The 15703-nt window shown below is 41.4% G+C and overlaps 1 protein-coding gene across 1 annotated transcript; it reads left to right on the forward strand.

Annotated features, from left to right (window-relative positions):
• The first annotated feature begins 141 nt into the window (after nt 1–141).
• Nucleotides 142–5330, forward strand: CCNA1 (cyclin A1). Its single transcript, XM_085320693.1, has 8 exons — nt 142–153; nt 625–868; nt 1081–1205; nt 1897–2120; nt 2724–2928; nt 3896–4009; nt 4630–4763; nt 5124–5330. The coding sequence occupies exons 1-8, from the start codon at nt 142–144 to the stop codon at nt 5173–5175; spliced, it is 1110 nt and encodes a 369-aa protein (XP_085176819.1). The 3' UTR covers nt 5176–5330.
• The last annotated feature ends 10373 nt before the right edge of the window (nt 5331–15703 follow it).

Consider the following 15703-nt stretch of genomic DNA (forward strand, 5'->3'; position numbering starts at 1 on the left):
CCGCGTGGCGGGCCGTGAGCCCGGCCGGCTGCCAGCGCCCTGGGAAGGCTGGAGCTCGCGGCAGCGCGTCCGTCCTGTCCCTCGCAAGCCCTTCTGAGATTGCACTGTGGTCCTCGGGTGTTGCGGTGGCTGAGCCCCGAAATGCAAACTTCGGTTTGTAACTCCGTATCAGATGCCTTTCATAAGTCGGTGGTAGCACCTCTGAAAGCTTCCTGCTGACACTTTGCCTTGCTACACTTTGAAATAGGCGCTTTCCGCTAAAACTGCGTGCAGAGCAAACCCCACGCTTGACGCTGCTTGTTGCTGATGGAGCTGCCCTCACCTGGCTCCCCCTTGCTGTCAGCGGTGGAGCTGAGGCTGCTCAGGGCCCGCCTGGCTCCTTCCTTCCAGTACACCTCAGGTTTCCCTACGAGGTCTCTGTTGCAGCAAGAGAGCAACAAGCAGGACCTCTGAAGCGCAGATTGTGGTTATGAGTGTACTATCATTTTTTCCATCCAGATAACTTACAGGTTTTTGGTGCCCATATTAGCCAAGGAAAGAAATTCCTCTTCCTTTCTAAAACAAGCTATACTTAACTATCTTCTGACTTGCTGTCTTACAGCATTACTGTATACTCTGTTTCAGGGTACTACAATTATCAGACACTTCTCTGGCTCTGAAAATTCTTTCCCTCCAGCTGGAAAAGATGAATTGCCTAGCTGTGTGGTCAATGCCACGTCAAAGCAAGGATTTGCTATATATATAGATGAACCAGAACARAAAGAAAACTACAACTGCCCAGTGATTGAAGATCTGGAATCTAGCCTATGTGAACTGGATACTAGTGCAATGACATCCAATATTCACCTACTGTTGGATCTGAGTACAGGTAACTTCTCTTAGCCACTAACTGAGTAGTATAATGGAGATTCTTGTAAGGTAGCTGTAAACTGTGATGCTAGTGAGCAGCTTATGTTGAATAAATAGTGTTTCAAGATAACTTTGATTATGATCAACAATGCATCTGCTGTGTCAGAAATAGCAAGAGAAGGTGAAGAAGCTAATTACCTAAATGTGTTGCTGGCTCCTCTAACCTGCCAGGGTCTCCTATGCTAGTGGACACATCCTTCCAGTCCCAACCGGAGGATCAGGTGGAAGATGCAATAACTGTAATGACTGTGGGAGAATATGCGGAGGATATTCATCAGTACCTCCGAGAAGCTGAAGTGAGTGGCTGGTTACAAGCTTATAACTCTAAGGTATTTGTGGACTCTGTGATGGGTTGCAAGCTGTACTGCTGCCCCAAGATAGCCCTGGACTGCCTCTGAGCTACAAAGGTGGAGAAATACCTGTGAATCTGGCTTCAGACAGTGGTGAGATCTTTCAGGTATTACTCTGCATCCCAGAAATACTCCATTGTTAAGAATCAAAAGATGCTCTAAGAACAAAGTTCTGGAAACAGTTCTTGCAGATGGGAGTCAAATGCTRCAAAAATGCTAAAGCAGGTGGATATGATCTCACTGATGGCTCTTGTGTTATTGGAGAGCTCTACTTTGCTACTCTGATGCAGAAGACTAAAGAACAGCCTTCCAGTAGGGAAAAGGAAGCCTGATTTGCTTAAAGTTACTTACAAGCCATTCAGAAAGAGGGACCTGAATGTGTTTGATAGCAGAGACTTCAATATCCAGGAGGTCCTTCACTATTCTGCTACTAACAGATTGCTCCTGTCTCTTACTAGCATWCACTGGAGAAATAGCACTTCTAGTAAGCAGTTTAGTTACTAGTTAATAGTACTAACTAGTTATCAATTGTTGTACTTATACCAGTAGGCCAAAAAGTAGTTCAAAAACCTTAACTCAGCCGTCAGTRGATTTCTTGGGATGAGTGTCTTAACTCTTCGCCTGTTTCTCTGAGCAGATAAGATACAGGCCCAAGCCCTACTATATGAGGAAACAACCAGATATCACAACAGGAATGCGTGCCATCTTGGTAGACTGGCTTGTGGAAGTAGGTGAAGAATACAAACTTCGGACAGAGACRCTGTACTTGGCAGTGAACTTCCTGGACAGGTTCCTTTCCTGCATGTCTGTGCTCAGAGGGAAGCTGCAGCTTGTAGGAACAGCAGCAATTCTTCTGGCTGCGTAAGTGTTTGCATCATTTCCTGGAAACTCAGCAGGCCATAACTTATCCTTAGTTTAATTCAAAGGACTGAAGCCTGCAGTAACAGGTAGCTTGGTCAAATTGCTAATCTTCAGACATCATGACAACTCTGGCACTAACCGAATTAAATGTCTAATCTTCCCACCTTCACATCAAGAAAGCATTGTAACCATAAAGCCAGAAGCCAAAAAGGAGGGGGAATAACAAATACTATACATGGCAGGCTCTTGGCTATAGTAGATTCAAGTGACAATCTACACTTAGACCTGAACTCTTTAAAAACAGACAAGATAACAAACAGAGCTGAGGATTGTTTTGTGTAACGGGACTCTTTGATTTAAGAGCTTGCTATTAGTGAAGAGGGTTTTTAACAGGAATATGAGTGTATTTCTATCCCAACTGACTGCTTGGAGTCCCTGTATACACTTTTCTTCCCAAATCTGATCCTAAATAGTTACATATCCTGGAAGAGTTGAAATTGGTTCTCTAGACAATCATGTGCCCATCCTAATTTGAATCTGGTGGAAAACTTGTTATTACCACTTGTCAAGCTGACCAGTGTGKCTTCGGTACTCCTTTTTCAGGAAATATGAGGAGATTTACCCACCAGAAGTAGATGAATTTGTATATATAACTGATGATACATACACGAAGAGGCAGCTGCTGAGAATGGAACACCTGCTTCTCAAAGTGCTGGCGTTTGACTTAACAGTGCCAACCATCAATCAGTTCCTCCTTCAGTATATTCAGAGGCATGGAGTCTGCATCAGGACAGAGAACTTTGCAAGGGTATGAATTATCCTYCTTGAAACCTGAAGGGGGGTGGAGTGGAAGTGATCATAACTYACAGAAATGCAGATATTCCTGCTTTTATCCGAGCAGACAGGTTCTGATGTTCCATCAGGTGATAATATTCCTTTCCTCATGTTGTACCTTTTCTGGGACTCCTCTAGGCCTAAATCTGGATACTTTCTAACATGCTACCTTCAGTGTAGACTTGTGTTAAGACTTCTGGGGAAATCTCTTATGGAARTAGTAAGCTTGGTCTCCCTGTCTGTTATGGGATAATGCACTGTCTAGGCAGATAGATGGTAGAAAACAGCTTTTGCAACACTGCGTGCTTGGTAACTCTGCCTTGGAAATAGTAGTACTAGGTGTTGCCACACAATATATGTGCCTATAACTACATAGGGATCCCTGCTTAGAAATGTGGTAACCATAGCTTATAGCAAAACATCTGACCTGCTGCTTAGGTGAAAAAGTCATGGGATTAYATAATGACTCGATTCCAGTAGAGCTCAGATTGTCCTTTAGAGCTGCCTATAAGGTCCAGATCACAGTGAAATATGCCTACATGAGTAAGATCCTCAAAGGAGAGAAAGAGCACGTATTTATTCTCCTTACAGAACTCTATACCATCCTGGTTTCTATCTCTAAAACTATATCAGAGCTGGTGGTAGGATCACAACTTAAGATTATGGTACAGGATCAGTTAAGCTTTGACAGGAATGTGGTCATTTGTATGTGGTTGTATGTCTTTTTTTCACCCATTAAACAGGCCTGAAGTACTTCTGTGGTGAGATCAACAAAACTGGAACTCTACTTCAAATTCATGAGTACTACTTCTACCCACTGAACATGTAACACCATGTTCCTTGCATGAAACTATGACCATCAGCTAGTTTAAATGCCCCATATGTTGACATGGTTCCATTAGATAAACTTATCTTATTTGAAAATTTTCCTTTTTGTTTAGTATCTTGCAGAACTCAGTCTCCTAGAAGCCGATCCATTTCTGAAGTACCTTCCTTCACAAACTGCTGCAGCAGCCTACTGTCTAGCAAACTATACAGTAAACAGGCGTTTCTGGGTAAGAGCAACTGTGTTAATGAAACTCAAGCATTTCATTCTGTCACTAGAACTAGACTGAGAAGTAGAAAGAATAGCTTTCAGCTTTCAAAGGCTGAAGTCTTAGGATGAATGGCTGCTTCTGAGCTTGTGGTACTATCTGGATGTTTAAATCTGAAATATCCTGCCTGCTGCCTGAAATAGGAGGAGCTTTGCTATTTTGCTTGCTTAAGTCTGTACCTAAGACCTCATCTATCCCTGGTCCCYCAAACTTCTCCCCACAAATAGAATTAGGGGCTTCTTGCAGGGAAGAAAGCTTGAATCTGAGTGAACCWTTTGATAGCCATGTCAGCTATATGTTGGAGGAATAGCTTTAGCAGGRAGCAGAAACAAGAAGCAAGGTGATAGATGTGATACAGCTCCCTTTGCTTAGAGCAGTAGGAGCTTCTCATCACAGTTTCCCAGCACCAAGGATCCAGAGTGAAGCTTATGGCAGGAGATGCATCTGAATCCTTTCAAGCACTAAAGGAATTCGGAGTGAGAATTAGTATAGCCAGATACATTTTCCTACAGAAGCAGGAAGCCTATTCTAGAGGAATGTTGCCCAAAATAAAATAACATTGGCTTTTCTCCTCTAACCAGCCAGAAACCCTTGCTGCATTCACTGGGTATTCACTAAGTGAAATAGTGCCTTGCCTGACTGACCTACATAAAGCATGCCTTGATGCTCCCCATTGTCAACTGCAAGCGATTAAGGAGAAGTACAAGCTGTCAAAGTAAGTAACCAGGGTGCTAATGTCCTGTAACTTGGAGGCCGTGGGCACAGGAAGACTGTGGTTTATCAGTACCTGCAGCACAAGCTGCTGAGACCTATAGCTGACAAACTGCTCAYAGTGGTCAGCTTCAGGAACAGAAGCTAATGCTAGAGGAGGTGCCTCTTGAAAGGAAAGCTTTCCTCCCAGAAGAGTAGTCCCAGCCKTACCTATAGGTATGCAGATGCATTGGGTTATAATTCTTCTGTGATGTTGAAGAATGAGATTTCTCCCCTCCATGGTATACATTCTACAAGAATGTAAACAGGATATTTAAATTTGTCAGCCAAGCTGGTATTCTTGGAGACTTTGTTTCTATTCTAGGTACTTCCAAGTGTCTCTCTTGGAGCCCCCAGCAGTTCTTCCTCTACAGTAAAGATGGTGGATCCTGAACTTGGACTGTTCCCTTCCAATCAACACAGCTGGTCTAACATTTCGTAGAGCACTGCAGGTCATGTGTCTGTAACCATGGAATGTTTTTCTTTTTTTAGCTAGCATTTTTTTAATTAGATGCCTTTTAAAAAGGATATTTATTAGACTATAGCTTTTAGTAGTAACTGACAGCAGCACTTTTAATAAATGTCTTATTACACTGTTCCTCTGAATCTCCTGACTTTAGTTAATATGTCCAGTAACAGCAAGTTGAAAAGGAAAACCTTTTTCAAAAGATAACGGAACAGAGTTTTTAAGCTGGTTGGAATGGCTTGAGTTTCCGGTTGTACTGGTTTGAACCACGCTTTCATCCAAAGATGTGAGTCTTATCAGTTTCTTGCTCCTCTATGAGGCAAAATCATGGAGCAATGAAAGGAAGCTGTCCTCTGGAACTCATTTACCATGTCACAGCAAAAGCATCCAGGTATAAGTGATTGCTGTATGCAGATCTGGTCTGTAGAAGCCATKTGTTTAGGTAGAAGTTGAACTTATAAGGGTAAATAGGGGAGATTTTTTGTTCAGGAGATGGAGAAAAGGGAGGCTAAGATGTTCCCAAGGCTCTTCCAGACAGAAATACTGGAGGACAGACTTGGATAAGGGATAAAAGCTGTAATGAAGACTGGGGGCTGTCAGGCTGTGAAAGGGTGGACTTGAACTGGGTGGCTGCTGCTGTCATTTCTGGTATTTAATAGTCTTACAGCACAGTTATCTGAGATGATATCCTGTGCCACTACAGCACCACTGAACATGTATAGCACTCTGCAGTCTCAAGAGAAACTTTGCTCTTGGAAGAATGGAAGGAAAAAYTTGTCTGACTCTTTCTTGCTGTAAGAGTACAATATGCCCTGTGCTTACTCTCCTGAGAGGGAGAATAATCTGTACAGGTATTGTGTCTCCAAGCAAAAATGTTTAAAACTTCACATTAACATGCAAGTCAGCAGAAGCACTGTCTTGCAGTTAGATTAAGTACCAGCTGAAGTCTCTTGCTCTAATACAAAACCTGATTATACAAGTGTGTCATGAGGTGCTCTCAGCTCCAGGTGTTTCAATTTCTGTGATGTGCATGAATTTCCTTCCCTCCTGCCTCTATCATTTTGCCAGTCCAGGATAGTGAATGGTCCCAGTAGAACATACCCTTCTGTTCTCCCAGAATAGAGGGAGATAGCTGTAGACGTGATTCACTTACCTGAAAGTAAATACCCTTTAATGAAAGAATGCCCACTTTTAACCTACCCTATGCTTCCCAACCTTGGTCTCTTGATTGGTCAYGTATGTTAATATCAGCAAATTAAGAGAGCTGATTTGACTAAAAAGTSTTTTTCCAAATATCCCGTATTTGTCTCCGGCAGATGTTTTAYGGTGGAGGTTTTGCTATCATCAAATGTCTCAGTGCAGTGAACTTCAAGGCTTGTGGGTGACAGTCTTAAAGGTGCCCCGCAGACTTCAGTTCTGTGTGCAGACAGCTTTAAAGTATGTGACTCAATACTGAGGCTAAACCTGATGGCATTGAGCTGGAATGGGCAGAGGTAGATTTCTTGATTGCCTGTTTCATAAGGAAATGGTGTACGAAATTTAAGACTATGAGCACCTGCTTCCTTTATGATGGTTTAGGTGAGACTTAATGAACTGCAGTTACTGTCATGGTGAAGCTTTCAAAGTATTAATGAAGGTTTCAAGTGCAGAACCTTTTTCGTGGTGTAATAGCAGTTCCAAAATGTTTGTATGGTCATGTCAGAGTAGGTGCAGGAGTTTGGATCCTCTGGACTGTCTAGTATTAATCATACCATGTCTTTTTCTGCTAGGTCTTGATCTACCTAAGAGTAGGAGCTAAACTCCAGGTTGGCTGACACAGCTAAATGTTTTGCCATGGAACATCTTCCTACAGGCTGAACTCTTTCCTTCTGTTACAGAGACAGATATGATAGCTTTTTTTTTTTAAAAAAAAAAAACAACTATAGTCTCTGAAATAGGATGTATGCTCTGTCTGCTTTTTTGGTCATGCTTTTGCAACTGCAATAGCAGCTTAAATACTGCTACTTAGCCATTGGACCAAAAAAGTAAGGAAAAGCTAAGTATTTAAGATGAGAAATAGCATGCACATTAGAGCATTATGTTAATGAGTTTGTACAAGATGGATTAAATTTTAGTTTATATGGGACATAAACTGATCCATGTCACAATCCCAGATGAGACTCTTTTTTTTTTTTAAGTACTAATGGCAATTTGAGTGTTCCTCTGCTATTCTTCCTTGTGCTGAATTTGTGTTAGAACGATTGAAAAATCATGTTGTTCTTCTGCAGTCATAGTACTCTTGGCTCTTCTAAGATGCAGCCTGGATGCTGTCTTCTGTCTCATTCTGAGTGTGTTATAACACTAGCCCTGGTCTCTCTCTTCCCTGCTCTGGGCTCGCCTCTGTAGCTGATGTTTGAGAAGGGGATATTGTGGTGAAGATGGTGGCATAATTGTGTTTTGGTAAGATGATATGCTTAATGCAGATGCAACGCTACTTAACTAGTGCTTAAAATGAATGCTTATAAGCTTGATTTTCATTTTTAGCATATGCCTTTTGTAAGGAGGAAGAAAAAGCTTCCCTCTGGGTTCCTTTGTTTTGACTGACATGTAGCAAAGGTGCTACAGGAGAAAATAAGACTTTTGTGATGTTAAAAACAAATAGAACCAGATGTCTTAGACAGCTGTGTCCTAGAAATTAAAAGGAAGCTTAAAATTACATATTAAGCAGTGGCAGTCCTGCTTCTTGATCTTCCCCTTCATTGGTGTGTAAAATACGGCCAAAAAAGACCTATTTTTCCTTTGTTCAGAAAATACTTCAACAGTTGCAGTTTTAATGTTAACTCTGCTATGAAGCTCAGTCTTTTGGGTTCCTGTTTCAAAGGYTGAATACTGACTTCTATGTACGTTGCAGTATCTTTCCTCCAACTTAAAAGGTATTGGGACAGTGCAGCGGGAGCAAAGCTCACCATTAACACTGCAGGCCAAGCCACTGTAGCAGCTTAGAGCGCACATCCAGCACTCCTGACCAGAGTGGGGTGAGTAGAATAGTGCAGAGGACTTTAATTTTCTGATACATAATGTTCAGTTCAAGAGCTCTTGGATAACATTGATTAGAAAGAAAGCTCTTTAATTCTATTCTAGAAGTCTTTCTACTACCAGGCTGTGACTTCTAGAAGGCTCTGAATGTGCTGTGGTTCAGTGATCCTGATTTGTCCTCATTGTAGTTAAGAGTCACTGGTAAAAACTTAAAACAACACTAAATACTACTGTTGCCTTTGGTGTTTGAGTTGCTATGAAAGAAGCTATTCTTTATAACTGGAAATGCTTGTGAAACTATTTCTCTTAAGATTAAAATGGGCAAGCAGAACCAAAAGCAATGCTCTGTGGGAGGTACTGTTGTGACAGCTGGAGCCTTCCTCCCCTCTCTGTTTCCTGAGCACATTAAGGGTATCTGAGCAGTAACTGGGTAATTGGGGAGAATGATTTAACTGTAGTTAGGACAGTTAAGCTGCTAATTCATGACTGAAGGGTGTCTGCCTTGCTGGAAAACTTGACAATGTGATTAGCTAGTCTGCGTACATACCTGCTTGTTGTTGGTTCTATAAATGACTGGAATTAGCTCTGATTACCAAGGCTGATGCTTATTTTGCCATTGACCTTGGAGCAGATTGTGGGGCTATTTTTAAGGATGAGAAACAAGCTGCGGCATCAGTGTTTGCTTCCTAGATTGAAGCTTTTCAGCTCGCAGTTTTCTTCTGTACCTGGTGCCCCAGAACAGGATCGTCTAGTTATATATGAGCTGTGCAATCTGTACTAGGCAGACAAAGTGGAGGAGGTACAGACCCATCCGTTACCTCTCTCAGATGCTTGGAAGTCCTGCACAGTGGAGTCTTTCTTATAAACTTTGATACGTACTCTCCTGATTATAGGACATTCATGGATTTCCCACTGTGTTAGACAAAACAGCCTCACTGTTTTATTGAAAAAAGCCCTTGTTTCTACTTCATAGCTTTTTCTCCTGTGTGGTTGGCTCATACCTTGTCCCTTGGATACAGTCTGAACAAGCATTTGCTTAATCTCAAAAACATGGAATTTGTATGGTAAGATGCCCATAATGAACATTCCTGACAACACTTTAAAGTGAACTGACACTTCTGCAGAAATGGAAAAAAATGTTGAATTGGAAAGCCTTTGCAGTGAGTTTCTGATACCAGCTAGTGCTGACTCTTGCATGCTCTGTTTGGGATTTGTCTGAATGTAAATGGCAGCAGTGCAAACATTTGGGAGGATTAGCATAGGCAAATGTCCAGATTAGTCCACAGAAAGTAGTAGGTACTTCGAGCGTGTGATTCAGGTGTAGTTCTAAACTAGGTGCCTATCTTCATCAAATTAACTTGTATCCAAATTTAGCCAAGGCAAGAAGGATCAGGCAGACTTTGACTCTGCCTCYTGGAGTTCTGTACTGCGCTTGTGCAGTTAAGCTGTACTGGTATGAATAACAARTGGGCCAAGCAAGGGCTGATTCCTGGCCAAATGCCACCATTTGGCTTGTTTCCATGGTGCTTAGGGCTAACTCCTCCTTAAGCACATCTCTCCTGGAGAGAGATTATTGGAGCAGGACAAAACAAAGTCAGTGTGAGCAACAGCTGAACTGGGAGAGCAGCTGGGCTGAGTGTTTGTGCTTGCTCTTTGCTYTCTCTTTAGCAATGTGCCTAGAATGTCTAATACCAGCAAATACCTAGCTAAACCGTAAGGGARTCCTCAGTCCTTGTCTTTGAGATGTTCATACTGCCTTAACTTGAATATAGGGGAGCTTCACTGGAGCAAAAGTGCTGGCAAAACAGGCTCATGACAAAGCATTAAATTTTGGCAAGAAATGGGTTTTCTTCCTCTGTTTGCAGCCAAATCAATTCTGTTTATTTTGTGTCCTGATGCATAACAACTTTAAAAATTGGGGAAAGAGCCMCAGAGCTCACAATGATTCATCAGACATCAACAGATTAGTCATTTGATATTAAGCAGTGAGTTGCTTACAGTAAAATACTATAAGCCCTAGCCCTCCCTAGGCAGAAACAGGAGTGTGACACATATCTCAAAACTAAATCTTTTTTCTTTATCTCATGGAAATGATTTTATTTCCTATAAAGAAAAATCTGGAAATTAAAATGAACAACAGTGCAGAAAAATGCGTATTTTGAGACTGAAGATGAGCAGCAACAGCAGAGATTGTTGCAGTATTGTTTTCCCATCTGCTAATGGGAGTAAGATGTTGARGTGGTGGAACTAGGTTCATGCCAAATCCTACTTGCTCAGCATATTCCTAGGAACAGTATGTCTACCCCAGCAACATAATGTCACCTTTATTTAAAAAAGAGGCATATRAAGTTCAGCCCTACAAGAATGTAAATTGAGCTTTTTCACAATATCAAACCAAGATCAAAATAGCAAATTTATTTATGGTAAAAATAATGATCTTGTATTCTTATTGAATTGTACTCTGGTCTTGAATACAACCAGTAGAGGGCACCAGCGTCCTAGATCCACGGCTGGAGGGAAAACTGTTCCTACATGATTCCCAAAAGTAGGCTGGATCAGAGCTCAGGAAGTCTATTTGGCCTGGAGCTGTTTTTTTGCATGTTTTCAGGCAAACTAACAAGCAAAATCCTCGAGAACAATATATTCACTTACTTATCATGCATTGTAATTGGGATTTATGTGACTGAAGATGCAATGTTAGCTAGATGTCTAGCTTTTATACACAATGCTTCAGGGATACTGGGGGAAAGGGGAAAGTTCTGTAAAGCTTCATTTACTTTTCCTTCTCCATCCTTCCAACACGTCAACTACGTTTGCTTGTCCTGGCAATAGAAACCAGGCTATCTAATGTTGACTTAGTCCTCTCCTGTTTCTGGCAGGAGAAGAACATGGTGGAAGCTGTTAGTGACTGGCCTGTGATATCCAATAATGTTCATGACGTAGTGAAGTGTTCTGAAGCAGGTCTGATGGAGGAGCATCTCGCTGTACTGCAAGCTGGGTGGATGAGGCTCTTSTGGTATTACAGAGCTGGTATTGGTTGTGCAGGAAAGAAGGAAATTCCTGCTAGTTGACTCCTCCTTTAGAGAAAGAAAAAAGATAGAAAAGTTAAGGATAATCTTAAGATAGCATGCTCCTATTTTTCTTTGAAAACTTCAGTGTTACTGTGTTGTTTCAAGGTAATCTAGCCACACAAATAATGGTTGCATAGGAGGATCATGTAATTATTCAGCTTTTTGTGGTGCAAGTGTGCTTTTTGGAGCCTAGTGATGTTTTCCTTTTTCTATCTATTCCCAGTTCGAATTGAGTTTTACTTCCTTAAGCTGTTTGCCCATCCAGACCTATACTTCATTCTTTGTCTGCAGCTACTCTATAATGTATTTGCTCTCATATTCAACTCCTAAACAGAGGATAAAAGAGGTAGCCTGGTGAAGGGTCGGAGCATGGGAGGAAAGTGCATCCAGAGCAGTTGTCCAAGAGTGCTAAGTCTGACATTATTCAATACAAAAAMTTATCAGTGCTTTCCATAAGTCAARTATAACAAATGGAAATGTCTTCTCCTTAGACAGCTGCGTACTGAGCTGTGACTGAACCCAGATTCTTTGCTATATTTGACCTTGTGCAGATACCCTTACAGATATATTTTAAGGCAGTTGCTAAACCAGTTGTCGTGTGTCAGGACTGTGGGTTGACCAAAGGGCCTGTGGGCATTGACTGGGAGGCAAATATTTTATTCTGTCTGACAGTGGGAACCACTGAGGTGCGGCTCCCCTTTCAGAATACAGGAGAGCATGTTTGCATCGTGTGTGCATCTCTGCAGTAGTCAAGCAAGTAGTCAGTGAAGCTTCCATGAACAAATCCAACTTTCCCAGTATGCCTGTGCCTCCACTAGCTGAAAAACGTACTCTTTTTCTCCTCTTTTTCTTTGATGCTGCATCTTGCTGTACCAAATCTTATTCTCAAAGTTGGATTACTAGCCAAAAGAGATCAAGAGCCAACATCACTTTGCAAAAAAGACAAGCCTGACAGAATAGGCTCTGACTGCATCTTTGCAACATGTAATTGGGACAAAAAGCTAAACTTGCCAATTGTGYCTTGCAAAACTGTACGTTCTACAGATAGCCTTGTTTCTTAGTGAATGRATACTACTAGCTTGTCATGAAACTTACAGTTCAGCCACTGTCAGGGCTCTTGGTTTCTCCCAGAGCCCTGCGCATAGCTGTATGGAGTTGATGTACTAGTAGCTTCTGCTGCTTACAGTTCTGTGAACCAATTCATAGGTTACGGTCTAGGAACTACTGATCTGTGTAACTTGAATGCTGGATGGACTTAAACTAGGAAAATCCTCTATTGCCAGATGAAAGTTCTGGAGATTTCATAGCTGCCTTGAAAAGAGAAATGGAGTTTAACAAGTTACTTCATCCAGGTACCAAGAAGATAAAATCATCAAGTATACATTGATACTTGTATCGGTGTAATCTTGCCAAGCAAACACCTTAAGAGTCCAGTACTTGCCAGCAAGTGCTTGAGATGAAGTGAGCAGGTGGTGTGGCTGACTACTTTGTGCAAGTACTGAGCAACAGCATAGCTTCATCTTGTTCAGAGCCCACAGACTGTACTTGCTTACTTCATTAAGCCTGGGTTGGATTCATTCTTCAATTATTAAATGTTTGTTTTATAATCACTTGGTTTGCTGATGATTTAGCTCTCTAAACCTCTTAACTTACCATGTGTATGAATAATTTTGTACTCTAGCTGTAGAAGGAACTCTGTAATCTGAGCATGGTAGTGTGTTAGGATTGTTGTGGGCAGTGACTAAYGAGAAGGGCTGTTGCAGTTCAGGGCTTCTTGTTAAACTTATTGTCTTCACTCAGCATAAAGGCAGAGAGTACAGAGCCTTTCAAGGCTTTGTAGATGATGCTTCATCTTTGTAGATCTGTAGCTACAGTTCAGTAATATCTTTTGACCTTAAAAAGAAAAAAGAAAAAACTAATGTTCTTTATAGCTAAATATAAATCCTGATTGTATAGTCTACAAAAACACACAGTTCTGATTAACTTTTTTTGGTTGACTGTCTGTTGCTATATCACCCTCGCTGTTAAACCCTTGTGTTTCTAGCTTATGCATATCTGACTCTAATTTCAAGTCTTTTAGTTTTGTCTTTTCCCAACAAGATTAACRAGCTCTTCAGTAGCAATGTTTTCTTTCATGCAAGAACTTAACCACCATCTTTAAGTTATTTCCTAGCTGTTCTTCGAGATAGAACAGTCAGAGCTCTGCATACTTTTCACAGTAATGTGCTACTTTAACCTCTATGTGTTTGTCAGCCTACTCTGGTTACTGGACATCCTCTTAGGACTTGGGCTTCAGAGGACAGGGTACAGCTCTAGCAGTGGTCTCATGAGTGCTGTATATGTAAGCTAAATCTTTTAGACAGTCTGAGGGACATAYTCATTCATAATATTCAGTAGAAAATTAAGTGCTGACAGAGTTCTTGCYGCAGCAAAAACATTGCTGAAGATAGGATTCTTCCTGAAGCTGGCTTGTAATGAAAGCTGATTTGCCAATCTTTTTCAGTATATACAAATCAAAGGCAGTCTCTCTGCCTCCTGGCAAGCTACTAAAGCTGCTGTTTGGCAGAACTTGCCAAGATAGCAGTGCTTCTTAGTGTAGAAGACAATATATACTACTTATTTACAATAATATACAACTATTAAATATCACCATCTGTTTTGATATGAAGTTAATGCTGCTAAAGGATTTAGAGCTTTTTAAGTTATCTAAATTTCAGAGTTGACAGTGTAAACTCCTGTCATTATCTTGGTTATAGTAACACTTAGTGCCCACCATCCAAGTGTMACTGAAATGAGAATTTTTTAAAAGTGTAGTGGAAGCACTATAGAATTATGATGATGGTGGGAGAAAGCTGTTATGTAGGTAGAGAGCTGAATGGGGCAGATGACTTAGTGGTAAAAGACACTGAAAAGCTTAAGGCACTCAGTGTCATCTTTCCCTTGATCTTTACTGACAAGATTGTGCTCATACCTCTTGTCTCTGAGGGTGTGGGGGGCAGAGGACCTATAGTAGAGAGGGATCAGGTTAGGGATCTGCAAGGTCACTGTGACCATGCTGAGAGGAATGGTTGATACTCCAGATGACAGGGACCTAGACAAGCTAGTGGGATGGCCTGACAGATGTCAAGTTTAATGAAGACAAATGCAAATTRCTGCAGCTAGGATAAGATAACTGCATGCACCAGTGTAAGCTAGGAACTGGTTAGAAAGCAGCCCTGCTTGAGGGCTAGTGGAATCAAGGTTTCATCTTGTTTTTTAGCAAAGCTTTTGACATGGTTTCCCATAGTATCCTTGTAGCCAAGCTGAGGAGATAAGCATAATGTGAATGTGAGTCAGCAGAGTGCTCTTGTAAGAATGAAGACCAAACATGTGCTGGGCTGCATTAGCAAGAGTGTAGGCAGCAAAGTAAGGGAAGTAATGTGTCCCTTCTACTTGGTGCTTGTGAGGTTTTGCACATAACTGTCCATTTTTGGGCTCCCAGTACAATGTCTACAGGAAAAATAGGCAGAGTCTGTTCCAGCTATCAAGATATTTAAGGGGCTGGAGTATGTGTTGTATGAGAGGAGATGGAGGAAGCAGTTTTTTTTTGTTTTTGTTTTTGTTTTGTTTTGTTTCTTCCCTCCCTCTCCCCCAGCTCTGAGAAAAGAAGGTTCAGGAAGAACTTAAGCCTCCTTTAGGCACTAAAAGATTATAAGAMAGACAGAATTGGATGCCCAGCAGAAGGCTGGGGCAACACTCACAAGTTGCAGCAAGTTCTGATTGCATAGAAGGGAAAARATTTGTCATGAAAGTGGTTAAGTGCTGGCACACAGGTTGTCCAGAGGGGCTGTGGGATTTCCATCCTTGGGAGATGGTCAGAACTGAACAGGACACAGCCGTGCACATTCTGCTCTAAGTAGGGGGTTTGGCTGACTGCCTCCAGGTGCAGTCTATCCTAAATCATTTAGTGCATCCACAAAATTTTCTAATAGAATGGTGAAATGTAACTTTGGAGGGATTTTTTTTTTGCCCTATGCTCCATTAGCACGAGCAATTAAGCTTTGATTAGAAGACAGTGAAGAACAAAAGCAACATTGTGTACCAAGGTTGGAATAGTTTCCTGTTACCTGGTTGGTGAGAACCTGGAACTGCTGGTGTTCARAGCCTCTACTTTTCAATATGATCCAATGTTGTATGCTTGTATTATACACTGAAGAAAAATGGTGAAGGGTTATTTTCAGACTGCCTGTAATCAGTGACTGATCCAGTCACTGTGACATCTGAGCAAATGATGACAGTTCTGGACACCTACTCATGAGGTGTATTAGAAAAGAGTTAGAGATAAGTAGTCCAGGAATGAGTGAGTTAGGCTTC

Source organism: Rhea americana, unplaced genomic scaffold, assembly GCF_003343005.1.
Source record: "Rhea americana isolate MKP2758 unplaced genomic scaffold, rheAme1 scaffold_65, whole genome shotgun sequence".
Taxonomy (NCBI): Eukaryota; Metazoa; Chordata; class Aves; order Rheiformes; family Rheidae; genus Rhea; species Rhea americana.